Source organism: Peromyscus eremicus, chromosome 23, assembly GCF_949786415.1.
Source record: "Peromyscus eremicus chromosome 23, PerEre_H2_v1, whole genome shotgun sequence".
Taxonomy (NCBI): domain Eukaryota; kingdom Metazoa; phylum Chordata; class Mammalia; order Rodentia; family Cricetidae; genus Peromyscus; species Peromyscus eremicus.
The window spans coordinates 36530704-36553038 of record NC_081438.1 but is presented as its reverse complement, the minus strand read 5'-3'; the positions used below and the strand labels follow the sequence as shown (position 1 = coordinate 36553038).

General features: G+C 44.7%; 1 protein-coding gene across 9 annotated transcripts; it reads right to left on the bottom strand.

Annotated features, from left to right (window-relative positions):
- Positions 1-151: 151 nt before the first annotated feature.
- LOC131897859 (putative sperm motility kinase W) lies at positions 152-21172 on the bottom strand. Of its 9 annotated transcripts, none has more exons than XM_059248823.1 (9): positions 19961-21172; positions 17446-17584; positions 6631-8166; positions 5785-6218; positions 5388-5455; positions 2987-4308; positions 2726-2857; positions 1300-1440; positions 152-668 (listed from the first exon to the last, which is right to left on the bottom strand). In XM_059248823.1, the coding sequence occupies exons 3-4, from the start codon at positions 8106-8108 to the stop codon at positions 6194-6196; spliced, it is 1503 nt and encodes a 500-aa protein (XP_059104806.1). In that variant the 5' UTR covers positions 8109-8166; positions 17446-17584; positions 19961-21172; the 3' UTR covers positions 152-668; positions 1300-1440; positions 2726-2857; positions 2987-4308; positions 5388-5455; positions 5785-6193. The 9 variants fall into 9 exon arrangements, with proteins under 9 accessions (XP_059104806.1, XP_059104805.1, XP_059104809.1 ...); XM_059248825.1 differs by lacking the exon at positions 19961-21172 and having other exon boundaries at positions 153-668; positions 2987-3101; positions 3529-4308; positions 17446-17839; XM_059248828.1 differs by lacking the exon at positions 19961-21172 and having other exon boundaries at positions 153-668; positions 2987-3101; positions 4175-4308; positions 17446-17839.
- Between the last annotated feature and the right edge of the window lie 1163 nt (positions 21173-22335).

Below are 22335 nucleotides of genomic sequence, written 5' to 3'. Positions count from 1 at the left end.
CTTACTCTCTCTCTCTCTCTCTCTCTCTCTCTCTCTCTCTCTCTGTCTCACTGTCTCTGTCTCTCTCTGTCTCTCTCTGTCTCTCTCTGTCTCTCTCTGTCTCTCTCTCTCTCTCTCTCTCTCTCTCTCTCTCTCTCTCTCTCCTCCTTTGTAATACAAGCTATGTGACCACCTACCCTTGGGATTGAGGCAGACCTGCCTGAGCAGACTCATTCTTCCTAACTTCTAAGCCAGAGTCAAGTTTAGACCTGAAACCAAACACTAATCATCTGCTACAGACGGTTATATAGTGGTCTCAGTGATGCTTTCAGCTATGTGATGCACACAGGTGAGCCTTGGCATTCATCCACATCTCAGTGGCCATCCTTCACTGCATGGAGAGGCTGTCTGCCTGTCACGTGCACCCAACAACACTTTAGACAACTATCCCAGCAGGACAAGCAAGCAGTCAGCCTAGCGGAAAGCCCCGGCGCTATGGTCAACAAGGCTGTCTAGGCCTGACCGCTGTACCCAGTGGACCTGGGTACAAAGTAGTTTTAGGAGTGCTGACCCCACCTCTGACCACTGTGCCCTAGGCTAGGTAAGGCCTACTCACTTCCAGAGTGGAGCAGTGTCCCAGCATTCCATCCGGAGTGGTACCCATTTTCCTCCAGCTTGCTGTCACTTTCCTGTTAGGAGACAAATATGGTTCTGATGAAACTCCCTACAGTGAGGCCCCTTCACAAACACGTAAACTAGACCAGCATGGAGTGGGACTGTGTCTTTTCTGATGGGCAGGACACAGGGATAAATGAAGGCTGCAAATACAAGAGCAGGGAAGGGAGGAGAGGGAGGAGAGGGAGGAGAGGGAGGAGAGGAGGAGAGGGAGGAGAGGGAGGAGAGGGAGGAGAGGGAGGAGAGGGAGGAGAGGGAGGAGAGGAGGAGAGGAGGAGAGGGAGGAGAGGGAGGAGAGGGAGGAGAGGGAGGAGAGGAAGGAGAGGGAGGAGAGGAGGAGAGGAGGAGAGGGAGGAGAGGGAGGAGAGGGAGGAGAGGGGGGAGAGGGAGGAGGGGGAGGAGAGGGAGGAGCTGTCTTTCCCTCATGTGGGGAAACATTTCCCTAGGACCAGACACCTGAAGGGTGGACAGATCAATGAGTACTGCAGGTTATTCCCCTGCAGACTGGTCCATGGGTTCTTGTCATGGGTAACTTGTACCTGGTATTGGCTCATGGCCCCCTCAGACAAGGATGCTGTGAAACACCAGCCCTGGATCCTTGATAACTAAGGTTTTCTGGAGAGAATCCTGTAGTAGCTGGCTTACCTCCTCCTGTGCTGGACAGAGACCCTTCATGCTGGGGAAGTGGGCACACTGCCATCTGGACTTCCTGCAGAGCTCCGACTTCTGCTGTCTCAGGCCACACCTAATTGCCACCGTTTGTCTCCTGATGTAGAGAGCTCATCCCTTTAAAGAGGAAGGACATGTGAAAGGGACTCTAGGGGAACTTGAAATATGCAGCACTTAAGCTAGACCTACTGTGCATCCCTCTCCCCATGGCTCCTCCCCTCTCTCTCCTCCATCCTCTCCAAATTTCTCCCTTAGCCAATTCTTTCCTGCTGCCTCTGCAATGTCTGGTTCTCATCATCTGCTCTCCATCTCCAGATCAACCATGTCACTTTATTTAGAAGCGAGTTTGTACTGTGGCACTGGTGAGTTTGAAGTCAGAGTTTTAAATTTGCATGCCCACACAGTGAAAGAAGTTAATGTGCCAACTGCAAAGGACAGACGACAGTATCAAATACAAAATTAGTGTAGTAGAAACCCGAGGCCTGGAACTGACCAGTGACTCTGCAATGAGCACTGACAAGTGAAGATATGTGGACAGAGGGGTTCACAGTGTGACTCTCTCCGTCACACTCGGTCACTGCAGCTTCCATGAGGAGATCTTTAAGTCTCCACTTTTTAGTTTATCTTATTTTCCTTTTTATTCTCTTAAATTTTGTTTTATTGGGGCAGTTGTAGGAGTGGAGGGCAGGTGTGAAGTGATGGGGATATGAATGTGATCAAGATACTGACATAAAAAACATAGAATGGATATATAAATGAATAAATAACTCAGTAGAGAGATAAATAAATAGATGGAATAAGTACATGAAGAGCATACTGGGCAAAGAGCACATAACCGAGTGAATGAAATTTAGACATTTTTCAGAAAATAGATACTAGTGAGGATGATTGTGTTATGTGTGACAATCATGTCCCAAAAGACAAGGATCCCTGTTTTCTTTCATATGCAAAATCTTCAGGTCATAGGAGCCAGAACATGAACAACAGAACACTAAATACATGGAATAGTACAGTGCTCTTCCTGGGATGGTCCACAAAGTTCTTGGGAGGGGCTGATCACCTCTAACTGTCTAGAGTGGACTGCACAGAGTCCCAGTTGGTTTAGAATCCAGAATCCTGTGGCCCTGATTCCCCATTAGCCAGAAAGTATGAACAAAGTTCAGTGGCCTAAATCCAACCCAAAGTGGTTTTGACAAGTAACAAAAGCACTGTGGGACCCATGAGCAAGAGTAGCCATAGAAGTCAGCAGACAAGCAGACAGTATCTGGGTGTCAGATGAGTAGAACTGGAAGCTCCTACCTAGAATCTGTGGCTTCATGCACTCCCTCTGCCACTGGTGTCCTTTAGTGAGAGGCCTGCCTTCAACATCCCAAGACAGGCACCAGCTGTCTCAGTGACCCACCTTGAGTCCTCAGCTGCGATCTCAAGGCTCAAATGGAAAGAACTCAATTCATCAGACCAGGGACCAATCTGGACTCTCCTGATTGGTCAGGTTGAAGTCATGGGATTTGTGCCTGGTCTTCAGGTGGGGATCCTGTGAAAAGGGTTAGAGAGTAGACTTTGAATGCTCTGTGCCTTGTTCCCAAGGAGGTATCAGCTAGTGCATACCTCCTCTAGCCCACTGACCGGGGTCCCCAGAAGAATTCATGACAGCAGTTCTCACCTCCAGGTATCTGTTCAGTGGTGGACATAGACTTCTATTCTGAAAGTTAGATTTGGACTTTGCTGCTGTTTGTAGTCCATCCTGGATGACAGAACCTTCAGTTCAATTCCTGACCCTGTCAGGATGAAAGAAGCACAGAACTTGTCTCCTTTCCCTCAAATGTTTGAGGAGTTTACCATTGATGCTATACATACAGTGCATAAAGCTAGACATGGGAGAACACATCTGTAATCACAGCACTCAGGAGACAGAGAGGGGGTCAATCTCTGTGAGGTTGAGAGCTGCATGTTCTACATGGAGTGTCTCAGGATAGACAGGGCTATAGTGAGATCCAGTCTCAAAAAAAGTAAACTATCAAGTGATGATTCAGGAAATTTCCCTATCTCATTTCTAGAATTCAACAGAATCCTCAACCATTTCTCAGCCCTGCCTTCACTGATATACAGCAGAAACCCAGCCTGACACCAGGTGATACCCACAAGCTGAAAATTTCTCTCTCTTCCTGAACAAACTGACTGATCTTCTGTGCACATGGGACTCACCAGATGGTCAGGGTTCTAGAAGTAAGTGACAGCACAAGCTGGCTGTCATTCACTGAGAAGAAATCTGGCAAGAGCATTTAGTTTGCCTCAGTGTGTGCTAACAGGCCAGGGTCAGATGGTCAGAATGGAGCTGGAGGCCAACTGTAACATAGAAGATGGTTCCTCCCTTGTCACACCTCTGCAGTCTCTCAGTCTCCTATTGCTCTTCAGTTGAGCAAGTCAGTGATAACTTTCCCTCTGTGTCAGGGATGCTGGCACATGCTACTTCATGGGATCCTTTTCTTCATGAAATCAAGACCAGGCTTCAGAGACTCATCTTCTACCACACACAGATACTTACTGTACTCAACCTTACCTTCAGGTTCCTGATTCACACAGATTAGTACCCTCGAGTCCCTGTTGAGTTCATTTCCTCTTCCCAAATCAGTGATTTGTTCCCTACCTAGAAGGTGACCTGGAACCCAGTTCAGACACTACACTCACCAGTGCTTCACACTGCACCAGGGGCTGTCATCAAGAACTCCATGATGATCAAGGTTTCCTTGTCAGACTGACCCCAGTGGTGGGCATTGGTTATAGAGAATTCCCATGGCTGCTGTTCTTGTAGAGGCAATACTCAGCATCAGGCCTGGCAATGCCTACTTACCTTCCCACACTGGGACAGAACAATGTTAATGTAAGGTCAATGTCAGTTATCAATCCCTCTATGAGATGGAAAAATGATGTAAGATTCTTGGATCAGCAGGTGGGGGGCAACATCGGAAGCCTGAATGGAGAAGGCTATGGAAACAAAGACATAGATGTCATCAGATCTGCCAAAGGACACGTCAGACAGGAGCAGGAGAGGACTCCACTGCATGATGGAAACACCTTTCTCTTCTCCCAGACCCTTCTTCAGTAGCCCAGAATGGAAACCCCTTTCCAAAGCAGCCCCATACTTCACTACATTGACGTATGCCAGGAACCATCAGAACAGGGTCCATTCCTCCTCATGGCTGGCAATACACCCAAGGTCACACTCTGCTCTGTTTGAGACATTTGTTCCTGGTCTCACTTTTTCAGACCCTTAACCCAGCAAAACCTCCTTTTCTCCACTCATTTCAGGTAAGCTCTTCTGGACAGACTCTACTTTCTCCAGGTCCTCTCACTTCCTCTTCATCCTCTCCACCTCCTTTCCCCTGTCTCCATCCCTCTGTCTCCCACTAGATTTACAGTTCCTGCATCTTCTAAAAGACTGTCAGAGAGCAGTTTGGAGGTGATGAAGTGATCAAAAATGAGGGAAGCCTGAGACTGTGTGCCAGTATGTCCTGTTGACAGAGGCAGCACTTTTAGATGGCAGGGAGCCCTGGTTCTACAGGGAACCATGAGGGATGTAGACATTCATTGGGTCGATGCTACACGTGACTACTTAGGGATGTTCAACAACAGTGCAGGGGCAGCAGTGAGGTGAAGGATGGGGAAGATGGCAGCTGAGACCCTACACCTGGAGGATGGATACTGGAACCTGTAGCCCTAATGTATCATCACACAGAACACAGATTTCCAGCCTGGATCCTTCCTGTTGCACCACACCACACCAAGACTGTAGTTCAAGTAGACCATTTCACTTTCCCCAAATAAAACCAGAAAGAATAGCCGGGCGGTGGTGGCGCACGCCTTTAATCCCAGCACTCGGGAGGCAGAGCCAGGCGGATCTCTGTGAGTTCGAGGCCAGCCTGGGCTACCAAGTGAGTCCCAGGAAAGGCGCAAAGCTACACAGAGAAACCTTGTCTCAAAAAACCAAAAAAAAAAAAAAAAAAAAAAAACCAGAAAGAATAAAGAAAGTGCCTCTCTTAGTGACCTTAACAGACAGGACTTACTTAGCACTGAAGAGGACGTGACTACACTGACCAATAGTGCTGCACTTTTCTCCTGCTACACCCCAGATCTGTAGGAAAGAACAGGATGTTATTTACAAGAAAACATCCTACCTGTGTGCCTTGACACATGCTAGGAACCATCGGAGCAGGCTCTCTCCTCCTCATTGCTGGCTATCCCTAGCTCCCTCCTCCTCTGCACTTCAGGGGAGGTTCGTTCCTGCTGTAGACTGTGCACGGCCCCTGTGGCAGCTCAGCACACACATCTCTTTCATGTTACTTTGTTGACAGGAAGTTCCTCAGAACAGACTCTACTCCTTAATGTACACCAACTCTCATGTCCCCGATTCCTGTCTTGAAACTGTTTCCCAATTCATCCTCTTTATCTCCTTTCACCCACCTCCATTCTCCAGAGGATTTACACAGGTCTTGCTGTTCTTTCCAAAAGGCAGTCACAGAGTAAGTTGAGGGTTAAAGTGACCAAGATGATGAGCAGCTGAGATTGGTATAATAATCCTTCCCGATGGTAGAGGCTGCTGTTTTCCATGCAGTGTGAGTGGTCCTACAAGCACAACCAAAGCTAGGAAGGGAGAGGGTCATGGGGTCCATGTGCCTTACGACCCCGCATTGTTCCACAACAGTTCTGAAGCTGGGTTAAGCTGAAAGAGATGCAGAGTGGCAGCTCAGACCCAATAGCTGGAGGAGGAATGTAGGCAGGAGCCTGTTGCCCTGGGTTGGAGGGAGCTGGCACACTGGAGATCAGTTCTGGCTCACTTCTGTGGCACTCACTCCTCACCAGGTCTGGAATTCTATTGGGCCGTTTCAGTTTCCACACTTCAAAGCAGAAAGAAACATGAAAGCACCTCTATTAGTGACATTGGCAGATAAAAGTTCTGTGCCATATTTCTCCTCCTCATTCCTCCATTCTGAACCTTTAACCCCTTTAGACAAACTCTCCTCCCTTCCTTCCACCCTGTGGACCCCATGCTATGCTATCTGCTTTTCCCTCAACCTTTCAGGACTTTACATGAACAGGAAGCTGTGAATTTGCCATCTAATGTACCGCACATCTGAAATTCTGGGCCCTCTGAGTGGGTACAACTTTTCATTTAAAAAGGATATTGAAATAGCATATTGAATAGACAATGTAGGAATTGATCTGTGTGGCCCAACCTACTGTTCTCCATGTAGTTCTCCACTGTCCCCTCTTTTCCTTGAACCCCTGATGCAAGGGTTCAGGGCTCACCTTGGGGTGGGCAGGCAGCAGCAGCAGCAGCACAGTGTTCTCAGGGCATGGGAAATTCGCTTCCTCACCAGTTTCCAGACCCTGAATGGCCTGGATCCAGATGTTGTGGGTGCCACCTGGGGCTGGTCACTGGGAATGCCTGACTCTTGGGATGAATCTTCTTCAGAGAAGTCCAGGTTCAGAAATCTGCCAGGCAGGGTGTCAACAGAATTCCTGTTGACTGCAATGTCCTCTGTAGCAGTGTTGATGACATCAGCCATAAGAGCATCTCTTTCTGGGACTGTGTTGTCTGAACCGGGCAGATCGTCCGGGAGGGAGGATGTGTGGGGCATGGTGTGGCTTCTGCATCTTTTGCCTTTCTCTTCCACACCCTCCTCCTTAAAGTGACCCTTCCCAGCTTGTGGACCGGTTGTAAACGCTGGTTCACTGGCTCTCCTGGTCAAGGGGAGAGGGAGGCGAACAGGACCTGCAGGGCTGCTAGTTAGCCAGGGCATCTGATCTTGAAGATGGCTGTCCCCACAACTCAGCTGATATTTGAGAATGTTGCACGTAGCCATTACATGATTATCTTCTCGCCTGTGAGTTAGGGATGACACAATCTCCTCACAGGTATAGCCGATGGTGCACATAATCTCCACGACCCTGGGCAGGATTTCTTTGGTGGCAGGCAGTACATTTTCTTGAATGGGGCCCAGCCATGGTCGTTCCACAAGCTGAGAGATTGTGAATCGGTACCAGGTGGGGACCATGAGTAGTCGGGCAATGATGATGTGACAGGGTTTTGACAGATGGTAGGGAATGGGACATACTGTGGTGGTGATGAGCCTGTGCATACCTTCAAGGGTTTCTTCCATGTATGGAAAGTGCCCTGTGACCAGGACATATAGGACGATACCCAAGCTCCACATATCACCTGCCAGTCCATCATAGGGTTTTCTTGCCAAGATCTCTGGGGCCCAATAGAGCAAGGAGCCACAGATCTCCTCCAACATCTGCCCCTCTGTGATTTCAATTGCCATCCCAAAGACACAAAGCTTTGCGTTTCCTGCTGCATCGACTAGGATGTTTTCTAATTTGATATCACGGTGTGCGATGTTTCTCTGGTGGAGGAAGTGAACCGCTGACACCACCTGCCTGAAAATCCCTCTAGCCTCCTCCTCCTTTAGACAGCCCAGTGCCCTGAGGCAGCTCTCCAGATCTTCTCCTGCCACATACTCCATAATCACGTAAGTGGTTGACAGTGTGTCGATCATGTCAAAAAATCGAACGATGTGCCTGTGTTCCAGTGACTGAAGGATGTTCACTTTAGTGCTGATGTCAGCCACACTGTTGGTGTTTTTCTCAAGGACCTTGACAGCCACTCGTGTATGTGTGGGAAGATGGCAGGCCAGCTTCACCTCCCTGAATGAACCACACCCTAGAGATGTTAACATCCTGAAATCCTTTTCAATGATGTCCTCTTCCATGTGGCTGCCCATGGTGTTCTGCTCAATTTCAACCACTTTATCTTGTGGGAAATTTCAGACCCACACAATGCTAAAAGAAAAAGTTTAATGCAGTTTTAGAAGGGGAGGACATATCTTGGGATTCTCTGTTATGAAATCTGAGACATCCCAAACAATCTAATGATGCTCTTCAAGGATATAAAAATACTAGAAGAACCTAAACCCAAGGCAGTGAATGAGGAATCCTAGGAAAGATCAGAGTTGGTATAAGTAAAGTTGGCATGCAAAGGAAAATCCTGAGATCCCTGAAAGAATGAGCTGCTTCTGTTCAAGGATGTGCCATGATGTGCAAACCCCTCAACAAAGCTGATCAAGAGAGATCAGATACAAATTACACTAGAGAAAAGTTGATGTTGTAACTGATATAACTACAGTCCATAAGCTCTTTCAGGGATGTTACAGTTTTTAAACTCCAGAAAATTTTAAAATATGAAAGGAATTCCTAGACATGTATGAATATTGAGTTAAGACAAAATAAAAAACATTTAAACACATAAGTCATAAGCAACCAGTTTGGACTGGCAACAAAAACAGCTCCAAACAAGGCAGAGCCCAGATCTCATGGATTCCTTGAATCATTCAAAGCTTTGCAGAAGAATGAAGACCAGGGTTATAGAAAATAATTCAAGAAAGAGAAAGCAAAGAACACATCCAAACTCATCCCTGTGCCAGTGTTTGCCTGATCCCACCACCAAGTAAGCTCAATAAAAGGAGCAAGTGTGAGCTCCTTTCCTTGATGAACATAGATGTGAAGATCATTTATCAGAGTCCCTGATACTTCACCTCCATCTCAGCAACACACTAAAGAGCCCTTTGTTCACGGTCCCAATGGCGGAATAACATGGATAAAAATGGAGCAACAGCATAGCACATAAGGAGACTGTCAGAAGACTCCACACTCATCACAGTGGCTAGAGAACTGTTGTGTTCTAAGGAAAGTAGCTAAACTAGATAGAGTTCTACAGGAGACAAGGCAGGTCCATAAACAGAAACAGGATCTACTCTGTCTCTCCTGGTCATGAGGAAGGAGAGGGCTAGGCTTGTGTAAAAGTCACAGTATCAGTCACAAAGATATGGTGGGGGACGGACGTAGTGCAGGGGAATATGATCAAGTACAGTGTAGGGCTGTATGGAAATGTATCATGCGATTGCTTAGGGGAATGTGTATAAAAATATAAAAAATATCCTGAGATAACCCAGACTCAGAAGGATAAACATGGTAGGTATTCACTCACAAGTGGATACTAGATGTAAAGCAAAGGATAACCAGATTACAACCCACAGCTCCAGAGAAGCTAGCTAACCATGAACACGCCAAGAGAGACACGTAGATAGCCAAGCGAAGGAGAAATAGATGAGATCTTCATGAGCAAACTGGGGTGAGGTGGGGTAATAGAGGGCAAGGAATGGAGGATGAGAACATAAGGGAATGGGGAGGTTTGAGCTGGAAAAAGGACAGAGTGGGAGAGCAAGAAAGAGATACCATGATAAATGAAGACATCATTGGAATAGAGAGAAACAGGTTGCTAGGGAAGTTCTCAGGAATCCACAAGGATGACCCCACCTTAGACTATTAGCAATAGTCCAGAGGGTGCCTGAACTGGCCTACTCCAGTAATCAGAACAGTGAATACCCTAACTGTCATCATAGAGCCTCCGTCCAGTAACTGATGGAAGCAATGCAGAGATCCACGTCTGAGTGTCAGGCCAAGCTCCCGGAGTCCAATCGATGAGAGAGAGGAGGGATTCTATGAACAAGGGACATTGAGATCATGATGGGATAAAGTACAGAGACAACTAGCCAAACTAGTGGAAACACATGAACTGTGGACCAATAGCTGAAGAGCCCCCATGGGACTGGACTAAGCCCTCTGGATAGGTGAGACAGTTGCTTAACTTGAACTGGCTAGGGGGCCCCAAGGCAGTGGGATCGGGATCCATGCCTGGTGCATAAGCAGGGTTTTTGGAACTCAGTGCCTATGGTGGGACACCTTGTGCAGACTTAGTGCAAGGGGGAGGGGCTTGGACCTGCCTCAATGAATGTACCAGGCTCTGCTGACTCCCCGTGGGAGACCTTGCCTTGGAGGAGGTGGGAATGGGGTGTGGGTTGGGAGGAAGGCTCGGGGGTGGGAGGAGGGAGGACAGGGGAGTCTGTGGTTGGTATGTAAAATGAAAAGAAAACATTTTAATAATAAAAATAAAATGAAATTCTCAAAGAACAAAAAATTAAATGTTTCTTCAAAAGTATTTACACATTAAAAGAAAAACCAAAGTTTCGATACAATCCAATTGCATCTCGTTATTCCGTGTTCAGTGCTCTCCCTGGGAGCCTGCTCTTTTCTCAAGGACACAGAGGAGCAGTGGATCTGGTGGAGAGAGGAGCTGAGGGCCAACTGGGAGGAGCGGAGGGAGGGGAGGATGCAGTCAGGATGGACTGTATGAAAGAAGAATAAATATAAAGAAAACTGAAAAACATAAATATAAATATGACACAGCAAATCTAAATCCCAGGAGCCAAAACCAACAAAGTGGAAATCAACTTGTCCAATTTCAACAACTAGCAGCAATGATCAGCAAGTATTTCAGTAGACCATACAACTGAGGGAAGGCACACTTTCAAGCACATTTCATAAAAGAAGTATTCCCCTAATTTCCAAACCATAGAAGACATTTCAAAAAGATTCTAGTATCTAGCAATATTCGTGACTGACAGATTGGAAAAACCTGAATGAGAATAATTGATAGCTCACCTCAAATTCAACACCACATTAATAAGACCAGACTTCATGATCAAGACGTCTTTAACCAGGAACACTCAAGATTCGTCCACAGACACAAATTGCCAAAGGGCACAGCATACACACCACACTGAGGCAAGTCCTAAATCAGACATCAGTGGAATAGAATGCTTAATTCATGAAGAAACTTGGAATTAGTGAAAGTGTTACTACAAACATGCCAGTTCCACAAACACAGGTGTCACATTTTGTTCACTGCAGGTCATGAGCAGGCAGGGGGATTGCCTTTGTATAATGGGTCCAATTCAATGGGACTTGTCCCATTGACAAAGTACTTGTCCAATTCAATGGGTCAGGAAGTAAACTATAGCAGATAAATATGATCAAAGTAGAGTACAGCCATATATCAGTCATGATCAAATTCCTCATCCTATGCATTTAATACATAACACTAAATTTGTAAAAATACACAAGAACACAGCAAAAATGACCAAAGAAAATAAGTTGATAGAAGGAAAATAAGTTGAAATGAAGAAAAAGGAATTACAGGGAAAAAATGCTACCTAAACCAATAATGTAAATAAAGAAAGAATTAAATACAACTGACAAAATCCCAAACTGAGAACTTGGGAATCAAACTCACTATGTCCACATCCAACAGATCAGGGAAAATGTCAAGTGTATGAGAAACAACTGAGTCCAACTGCTCTCCCACCAACCAACGGATTTTTCCAAAGTACAGACAAACCCAGCCTCAGGCAGTGCCTTTTTATTGGCTAGTATCTAGCTTGCCTCACAAGGATTCCATGTGATGTCACATGCTATGGACCAATCAAGGCTCAGAAAAAAACACAGTGATTTTTAAAAATTATTTTCTGTTAAATTATTAATTTTTTTCCGTTTATGTTCTTGTCCCCAAGGACAAATGCCCTTAGCAGAGAGGGCTGCTATGCATTGCAACCCCACTCCTGTTACTTCCCCAGAAGCCAACATAGATTCATTGCTGTCACACAGTCACACATTGAACATATCTCTCCCTTCCACCTTGTGAATATAATCAATGAGCTCTTCAAGTAGCCTAAATTCCAGATCCCATCCTCTGTCATGTAACACAAATCTCATATTAACCAAGCCTGCTTCTTGATATTGAAGCAACTCCTTTCCCCTCAGATACCATGAAGTTAATGGAGACACACTTTGTCTGGTGGGAATAAAACTCCTCCAGACACCCACAGAGTGTCCAGACCATCTTTACTAATGACCTTTTGTCTGAAAGGAAGATCTGTCCATGCATCACTGTCCTTCTGTAAGCTCTGGCCATTCCCTCCTTCCCCTGATAAAAAATAAAAATACATCCAAGAAGGAGGGAAATAATATGTCAAAGGGAAAATTAAAGTCTAGGAAATAAAACTAGACAAAACACTCTGAAAGTATTGAGTATCAAGAAAGACTCATACAGTGACCAGGACAATTCACTGATAAATTCTATCATCTCAACATCTAACAGCAATGTTCTCCAGATATTTCAGTATCCTATAAGTCTGAGGAAAGGAACATTTTCAAATTTTTCTCATAAAAGATGCATTACCTTTATTCTCACACCAAGTAAATAAAACTTAAAAAGAGGCCAGTGTCAGGCAATATCCTTGACTAAGAGATTATAAAAATCCTTAATGAGAGATAGCTCACACCAAATTCAACAACACATCAAGACCATACTTCACAGTCACCCGGGAACATTGGGATTCGTCCACACATACCAATTGACACAAAGCAGAGCACACACACAACATTAAGGTAAGTCCTATAATTGGACATCAAAGGACATCAAATGCCTTTTTCAGGAAAACATTTGAAACTAGAGAAAGTGTTACTTCAAATATTCTAGTTCCACAAACACAACTGTCACACTTTGTTTCCCAGGGATCCTGAACAAGCAGAGGGAAGAACCTCAGATCATTTGGAAGTACTTGCCACATTCAATGTGTGGGTAAGTGAAATAGAGCATGTAAATGTGATCAAACTGGAAAACAGTCAGATATGGGAAGTCATGATCAAATTCCTCATGCTATAGAGATAATCTATACCACTCTATGTGTGAATTACACAAGAACAAAGGCAAAAGTGACAAAGAAAGAAGTTGATAAAAGGAAGATGAGGTGAAATAAGGAAAAAGCATTTACAGGCAAAAACCAAAACCCAAACCAAACATGTAAATAAAGCAATGAATAGATACCAAATAGATACAAAAGCCCAAACTGAAAACCTTACTAAGTTGAGATCCGACAGGCTTTGAAAAGTCCAAATCTAGCAGAAGCAACTGAATCCAACTGCTCTCCCACCAACCAACTGCTTCTCTGAAGTACAAAGACAAACTCAGCCCTAGGTGGTGCCCTTTTATTGGCTGATATCTAGCTTACATCACTTGGACTCCATGTGATGTCACATGCAATGGTCCAATCAAGGCTTGGCAAAATCCATAGTGATTTTTCATTTTTTCCTCTCACATTCTTGTCTCCAGCGACTCTACTACTAATTTTTCTCATGGTAATGATCTAATAGTTGACAAAGATCTACTTACAGGAGGCAGGGTTTATTTAACTTCAGATTTATAGAAACACAAGTCAACACAAGGGGAGGAAATAATGGCATGGACATCTGCAGAGTTGTCCAGTTGGTCATATGGCATTTGTAATCTCAATATTCTCCTGACATGTCCTTGTCCTCTTCAAGTAGCACTAGTGAAATCTTAATCATGTGTCTCTAGACAGGCAGTGTGAAGTTACATTTTAGGTGCCATGACTGATACAGTCAATCTGTGGTTCTTTCTCTCCCCCAGCCCTCTGTCATTTAACACTAAAAAGCATGGGATACATGACCTTGAACTGACCGTGTTTAAAAAGTCCTGATCTTCTTCAATGAGAATTTTCCAGAATTGACATACATATCTCAAAATATGTAGGTGCTCCTGAATAAAATACCTATAGTTTCTATGTTCCAGAAGACACTGTCTTCCAATCAATGCCCCACTCTGCTGAGTTTTCATTCACAAAGAGTTCTCATGGTATGGATTCCTTCTGGTTCTTTCTGGTGGGCAATGAAGCAGCTATGAGCAGACCTCATAGTCATTAGTGCCATGCCACTTGCCCTTTGGCCTTGGTCTTTAACTTCATTCTTACAATCCATGGAGGATCAACATCATTTGGGTGTTATTTTCCACGTGAGATCTTGGTCATTAATGTGTGACACTGAATGGCTATGAATTATGATTTAAAATCAAGGTGGGAAGGGAGGTGTGCTGTTGCCAAGACACAGCTGAAGGTCAATGGTCATGGCATTCCACTTTGCTTTACTGGGGTTTTTCATCACTGTGGAGCTGTCCTCCTTAGGTCTCACCAGGTGGTTTCCTCAGCCCACTGCTCTCAGAGTGGTTTAACTTTCCTGGGGCCCCAGTAATGCTAGGCTGGAGAGTAAGGTACTGGGTGGGATCAGGAAAGGCATGCATAACACCAAGCCTTACCTATCAAGGGCAGTTTGTTTCCACCAATGGAGTATCAGTTCTTCCTTGACATGTTCCCTGCCATGTGGGTTATCCGAATCACCATCCAGCACTGGATCTGCCAGATCTTCAAAAGTGCTCACAACCCATACCCCACAACAGTATCTGCCCAGTGACACCACTATATTCCCAGAGTAATAACCATGTTTTCTTGTCCATCTACAGACCTCATCTTATCTCAGTGTTCTCTACCCTTCTGTGAGTCAGGACTTATCCAATTGGGATTATACTGACCAGTATGTTTTGGGAAGTAGAGTGGTGCACAGCAGGGACTCACAAATAGGTTCCCAAGAGCCAGGAAAGCCTGAGGGACAGCCCCTGTTACCATTGTCAGGAGTCCCACAAGTAGACCCAGCTACAGAACCAACTGATATATCTAGAAGGCCTAGGTCAGTCCCATGTAGGCTATCTGGTTGTTGGTTCAGACTGAGTTCATATGAGCCAGGTAGTTGTTTCTGTTTTCTTGTGATGTTCTTGACCACTCTGACTTCTACAATCCCTCCTCCCTCTCTTCAGCAGGATTCCCTGAACCCCAAAGAAATCTAATGTTTGGCTGTGGGTCTCTGCATCTATTTCCATCAGTTTTGGATGAAGACTCTCTGACGACAATTGGGGTAGCCAACAATCTGATCACAGGAGATGGCCAGTTCAGGCTGTGGATCCTTTATTACTAGATGTCTTAGCTGGGTTTATCCTTGTAGATTTTGTGGAGTCCCCTTGCATCATGTTTACCTGACCCCATTATGTTTCCGTGTTCCAGTCATCTCTTTCCGTAGAGTACCCTTTCATATACCTCCCAACTCAAACCCTCCTGTTCCCATCCTCACCTGCACCCAGGAGATATTCTTTTATTTCCCCCTCCCAGGGAGATCCATGCATCTGCCATTGAACTTCCCTTGTTACTCAGCCTTGAATTTGTTTAAGTCTCTCTCCGTTGGGATTGGTCATTGTGGGAGGAGTTATGTCCCACTACTTTGGGATTACTCATTTGGGAGGAGTTATGTTGTCCTGGGTTTTTCATATTACTTCTGTTTTTGTCATGGGCCTTGCTCATCTGGATTTAGTTTGTTACTTGATTGTTTCTGTTTTCTTTGTGTTTGGGAGTGTTTGGATTGATGCTTGGTGTTCAGAGTTTGGTTGTGCTTGGCACATCTGTGCTCTGCTTGAGCTCAGGTGTGGAGACACACGGTGCTGGTTTGTAGGTGGGAGAGCTGGCTGATGCTGGATTATCTAGGAGTGGTATCCCTTCTGACCTCACCAAACAGAATGCAGGAAATGAGATGAGATGTGTGCTGTGGCAAGATTCAGAATGTCCCACATCCTCTGATCTCATGAGCCAGGTTATGTGTATTACAATGGTTGTGTGTGCTGGTCACAATGTGCTAACATGTATTCTGACTTTATGAGCCATGTTCCACAGAGTGCAGTGGGTACATTCACCAATGTTGGATCCAGAGATTGAACATGACATGATGTTGCCAAAGTTCTGCCAGCCTCCTAAACTGACCTTCCTGCAACCACTTTTGCTGCTTATAAATCCCAAGATTAACTATCTCAAGTCATATGATTTCACTCTTCTATTTATACGCTCTGATTGGTGCTTATCATATTAAAATACACTCAGAGTCTAAGATTAAGTATATGTATCATTTAGTGGGCCTTTCATATGATTATTGAGCTGAAGACTGAGTAGTCAGGCAGGCACAGGAAGAATGCCATCCCCTGTTGCTTTACATTAGGGCTTCAACACCAGTTTTTGTCTCCTCCTTAAAAACTCACAGCTTCCTTAACTGCTTCCAGTGTTGAGGTGATACTTTCACTCGATGTGACATCCTCACTTGTTCACCTTCACCGATGTCCTTCAGATCATCTCAGGTGTTTATCTCCATCCTCACATTTTATGCCCCCAATGGCACTTGACTTGAATACCTTTAATATAGTTACCTCCATTGTCCTATCCTGTTCCTTTCTTTTCTTTTCCACCTCTCTGATGCTGTAGATGCACTAATTCCTCACCTTGTCAGGAAACTGCCATCTGTAGATACGATTCCTCCCTGTCCCTATAAACTCCATGGTCTAAGAAAATTACATATTTTTTCAAACATATACTCAAGGAACACCCTTTTCTGTCATCTACTTCTTAACTAGAAAGACCAAGTGCCTCTTTGCAGGACACAAATACCCTGCTAGCTCCTTACCCCTGTCAGTCAGCACTGTGACTGTGGAGGATGTCTTAAGATATGTAAAGTCACATATGCATAGCAAGTTGTATATATTATTTTGTTGAAATATTTTCTACTTTGGTTGAGTTTGTTGGCTGCATTTATACAGCATAAACTTTTGGCAATTATAAAAGCATTACAAATGTAATGTATAATCATACATTATTGATTGAATAAAGAAGTCAAAAGCAAAAAAATAAAAAATAAAAAAAATACAAATACACTCAGATTTCTCCCCTGTCTCTGTATATATCATTGGACACTATTTGTTGTGTCTATCCTCATTCAGCAGTATTTCTCCAATCCTCACCCCATGGAATTGTATTGTACTGGTCCTTGATTTCTTTTCTCCCTGAGATCTAGTCAACCTTAAACTTCCATTTGTTCATAGAGGTTTATATTACATTCTTAAAGCCAGCAGTCAGTAGATGAAGTCTGGAGGATTACAAATTGAGACTAGTCCTGGGATACTGTCCTAGTATACTTCGTATTGTTGATAGACAGGTCCTGACATAACCCAATGTGGTAGAAAGAGTTTATTAGGCCCCCATGTCCTGTTTAATGTCCATCATTAGGGAAGTTTTCTAGGAACTCTAGCAGATTCAGAGGACAGCTCTTTACCGGCTTGCTCTTCACAGCTACTTCAGTTTGCTTTCTTTCACAATTCCTGACCAACATACATGGTGGAGGCACCGACATGGGCCTAGATCTCCCACATTAGGCATTAATCAAGAAATGGTCCTGTAAACTGCATGCAACTGTAAAATCACAGGCCTAATTTCAGACACTCACCACAATAATCCTCTGTTTTTATGGCATCTTTTTCTGTATGAGATGGATGTGGATAAGATGACGTTGAGTGAGAGAAGCCAGATCCAGGAAGACAAATGCCAGAGGTCATCTCCATCAGCTGTTTCTGACTCACAAACTTCTGAAGTGAATATAAAACATGGAGGTACAGAGAGGGGAAGGGATACCAAAAGTACCCAACACCTAGTTTTCTGTGTCTAGCTTTGGCTGTATGTATATTCCTCTTACAAGCTTGATACCATGTCCTTCTAGAGATCCTCCTGAGATCCTCCTAGGGAGATTGTACTTAGCAGAAGTAGAAACCTAGCCCTGTGTGTGTATGTGGGGCTTTTGCTGTGGGTAGAAAATGTCTAGAAGTAATCGGCACATAGTTGTATGTGTGTATGAGAGAGAGAGAGGGGGGGGCGGGGAAAGAGAGAGAAAGCTTTGACTGCAAGGCAGGGGTCAGTCAGAATGACCTAACACCATCTCTTTGTGTACCTGTAACATTAGCTGTAGAGGATAGGGTACCTAGTATAATGTGACAACTAGCCATGAATGTATATTTGAAACTTTGCTTTTGGGGAGGTGATACTGAGAAGAACATTAAGCTCTAGTCACATGTGGGTCTTTTCAATATAGGGTGATATTCCTAGTAGGTTCTGAGATTTGTGTCAGTTTGTCTAGGCTATAAGGGAGGATTTATCCAGCAAGAACTGATGTGTATGAAGGTCTTTTGCTGTAGGGTAGGTGTCAAGGCATACTAGGTATTACTTCACCAAGCTAAAGCACAACCCCATCTATGCTGAGATGAAGCCATATATACACAGCCAAGAAGAATGAATTAAAAAACCATCAACAATTACCAGAATTTAAAATCCTGAATCATGACATCTAGCAGGGTGGGGTTAGCTAGGCCTGTGTCATAGCTTGATGTACCTAACATGAAAAAGTCCTTTTGTTCTGAGTAATTATTACAGGGGAAGTCTAGAGGTGTCACTTGGGCTGTGTAAGAAAGGAGGATCTAAACTTAATTTGCACAAGAAACAAAGCTATGTACCTAACATTTGCTTGGCCTAGGTGGTGTCTCCCTATGGATATTTACCTTAATTCAGGAGAGTAGCAGGTGGTCTGGAATGCTTATTCTGTCTGTCATTTATCCTTGGATGTTTGAGAGGTATCTCAGATAAAATGCCTTTGTCCAGAGAAGGGCCCTGGCCTTAGATACTTGCTAATGGAGATAATTACAGAAGGCAGATATCTGAGTCTAATGTTAAAAAGAGAAACAAAAAGCCTGGAAGAAGGAAGCCTTGCCTGTGGGACTGTTATCCAAATACCTTGATTGTATAGGGAAAACTATGCCCAAAGAATGATCAATCCACACTGTTATAAGTTCTTAAGAGAAGGAATCAATTGGGGAAAATATGATAGTGCACATGAAATTCATAGCAGAAAACAGCTGATACATTCAAAAGCCGAATAACACCAGAACTCCTTGAGCCTTGGCTTTCTCTCAAAAGTCCTTGACCTTTCAGGTAACAGCTTTGGTCATAGTTAGCTGAATTCCTGCTACATATTTCTGAGGCCTGCAGCAATATATGCCTGTGAATGTTCCAACTGCCAGGGGGATGTTTCCACCTGCTGTTGTGCAACTAGGTTCACCAGAGCAAGACAAGGGGAGCAAGCCAGTCAGCAGTGTTCCTCCATGGTCTCTGCTTCAGTTCCTGCCTCCAGGTACCTGTCTGCATTTCTGCCCTGTCTTCCCTTCATGAAAAACTGTAACCTGTAGATGTAATAAGTGCTTTTCAAAAATTGTTTTTGGTCACTGTTCTATCACAGCAAGAGAGAAGAAAACTAAGACACCCTAGGAGACAGCAGGGCCCCAGAGCTCACTGGTCAGCCAGTCTTGTCAGTTGGTGGGCACTGCATTCAGTGAGAGAACATGGCTCAACAAAAACTAAGAGTAGAGGGATTAAGGAAGACACATGGTGCCAAACTCCTGCTTCCACCCATGTGGACACCACATGACCACAAACACACATGCACACACATACACATGCATACACCACACATACACATGGCTACACATGCTCACTCCACACAGATGAATGAACACATACACAACTAGACCACACATATACATACTTACACATGTGTGTGCACACACACACCAAAACTTGTGTACAGATACAAACATACCACACACGCATACACACACACACACACACACACACACACACACACCAAAACTTGTGTACAGATACAAACAAATCACACATGCATACACACACACACACACACACACACACACACACACACACACACCAAAACAACTAGATCACAGCCAATTTCAATCCCACCTCAAGCAGCTATTACCAGCTAAGTGGGTTCAACTGTCAAGAAGAGAGCCAGAAGGATCAATGGAGCTGAGGCAAGAGTACAGAAACAGAGAGAATGGTCCTGGGTGCTGTGTTGACACAGGGTCTCACTGCGTAGTACCGGCTCACTTGGCGTTCACCTTGAAGTCTGTGCTGGTCTTGATCTCCAGATCCTCCTGCTTCCATCCTCTAAATCAGTGTTTCTCAGCCTGTGGGTCGTGACCCTTTGTGGGTTGAATGGTCCTTTCACAGGGGTCATTTAAGAGCATCAGAAAACACATATATTTACATTAAGATCCGAAACAATAGCAAAATTAGAGTTATGAAGTACCAACGAAAATATGGCCGGTTTTACCACAGCATGAGGAACTGAATTAAAGGGTCACAGCATCAGGAAGGTTGAGAACCACTGCTTTACATGGCAGGATTGCAGGTGTGCACCACCATACCCAGAAAAAAAACATTTATTTTTCTGCTGGAATGTTCTCCATCATGAGAGATGCTTCTATCATTAGATGACTTGCCCCTGCATAAGGCTGTGGACACTCGGGTTAAAAGACTAGACAGAGGCCATGGGCTCCACACAGCCAATGAGAACAGAAGGTCCAAGAACAAGAAAGGGTTAATGAAGACATGATGGGACCCAAGACCAGGTTCCAAAGATCAATTGGCAGTGATAATCAAAACGTCAAGTGGGTTGCTGAGATATATATGAGGTTTCACTCCTCTGTCTTCTGAGACCTCTTAGGTACAATTGACACAGTTCAACTTAAAGCCAGAACAAGATTCCTTCCCTTCACCTGACACAAGATTACAGAAGTGTAAACACCTGGTGGGGGAGGCGACCCTGACCTGGCTAGCTGCCTGCAAATAATATTAAGCTAGGGGACCCAGGAAATGCAGGATTGGAAGCCCAGCAAATTTTCAACCCATTTCTGACCCCTTTTCTTGATACTCACAGGCTCTGTTTAAGAGATCCATGATAGTTTCCACAGTTTATAGGCAAAGAAACATGATAGCTGACAGCAAAGAGTTCTCTAAAACGGTGTCTCACAACACAATACTGAGTATTGACCCAGGTAGCATAAAGTGTCAACTTGTCAAAGCTAGAGTCATCTGAGGGGAGAGCCTTCAATGTGGAATTGGCCTAGATCAGATGGGCCTGTGGATATGTCCGTGAGGGACTCCCTTGATTGTTAGCTGATGTAGGAAGGCTCAGCCCACTGGGGGAGGTACCATCCCTAGGCATGTGGAAATCAACTGTATAAGAAAGCTAGCTGGGAGCCGGGCGGTGGTGGCGCACGCCTTTAATCCCAGCACTCGGGAGGCAGAGCCAGGTGGATCTCTGTGAGTTTGAGGCCAGCCTGGGCTACCAAGTGAGTTCCAGGAAAGGCGTAAAGCTACACAGAGAAACCCTGTCTCGAAAAACCAAAAAAAAAAAAAAAAAAAAAAAAGAAAGAAAGAAAAGAAAAGAAAGCCAGCTGGGTATAAGCCAGCTGGCAAGGCACGGAGTAAGCAGCTTTCTCTATGAGCCCTGCTCTAAGTTTTGCTTGTGAAATGTGATCCTTTGATGGAAGTAATGCTATGTGTACCAGCAAGCAGGTGCGCCTTCAGATCCTGCATTGACTTCCCTCAGTGTTGGGCTGTAACCTTCAATCCTAAGACGAATAAATGCTTTCCTCCCTTAAGATGCTTTTGGTCAGAGGTTTGCAGATTTTTCCTTTTCTGTTTTCAGTCGCAGCAAGAGAAGTGTAAGTAGAATATGTACAAAGCTAAAATGAATGCAGATGAAAGTACCTCTGGCACTCTAGTACATCAGCATTCAGCATATGCCATTCCAAAGCAAAGGTCACGAAGGGAAACATCCAGACCCAAGGCAGCTTTGGTTGAGACTGTGGTTCTTGTCACCATAGTTACTCTCTCAGCAGATACCCACAGGCCTTACAGAACCAAGAGCCCGTTTCATCTCAGGAGAGAAGTAAATCGATAAAAGCCATGAAGACACCAAGATATCAGGATTCCTACCAGAACTACACACAGAATACACTCAAACACAGAAACAGGGAGCTTCGTCTCCTGATATTATTATTTCATGTGTATGGGTGTTTTGTCTACAGGTAAGTCTGTGCACCGCATGCATGATTGGTGCCCAAAGAGGACAGAAGGCACGGGGTCCCCAGAACTGCAGTTATAGCTAGTTATGAGCCATCATGTAGGTGCTGGGAGTGGAATCCAGGTCCTCCGGGAGGGCAGGCAGTGCTCTGAACTGCTGAGCCGTCTCTCAGCCTCTCTGCTAACTTTTTGTTTGTTTGCTTGCTTTTGAGACAGGACTTCTCTGCAGACCAGGATGGCCTCAACTCAGATTTCTGTAACGATTTTCACCTGAGCCAGAGCAGACTGCCGTTTTTCGGCAGGGGTTTCCCTCTTAGCAGAATAAAGCAGAGAAGCAATGGGCATCTCTGCTGGGAAATTCCGTGACGGGAGTGGAGCCGGGAAGCAACAGACATCTTTGCTG

What these genes read in the sequence shown, in the direction of transcription:
- LOC131897859 (XM_059248823.1), bottom strand. Translation starts at nt 8,108, where the DNA reads ATGGGCAGCCACATGGAAGAGGACATCATTGAAAAGGATTTCAGGATG. An exon ending in TGCTGCCTGCCCACCCCAAG is followed by an intron (nt 6,219 to 6,630) that starts GTGAGCCCTGAA and finishes TCTGCTTTGAAG; the next exon opens with TGTGGAAACTGAAACGGCCC.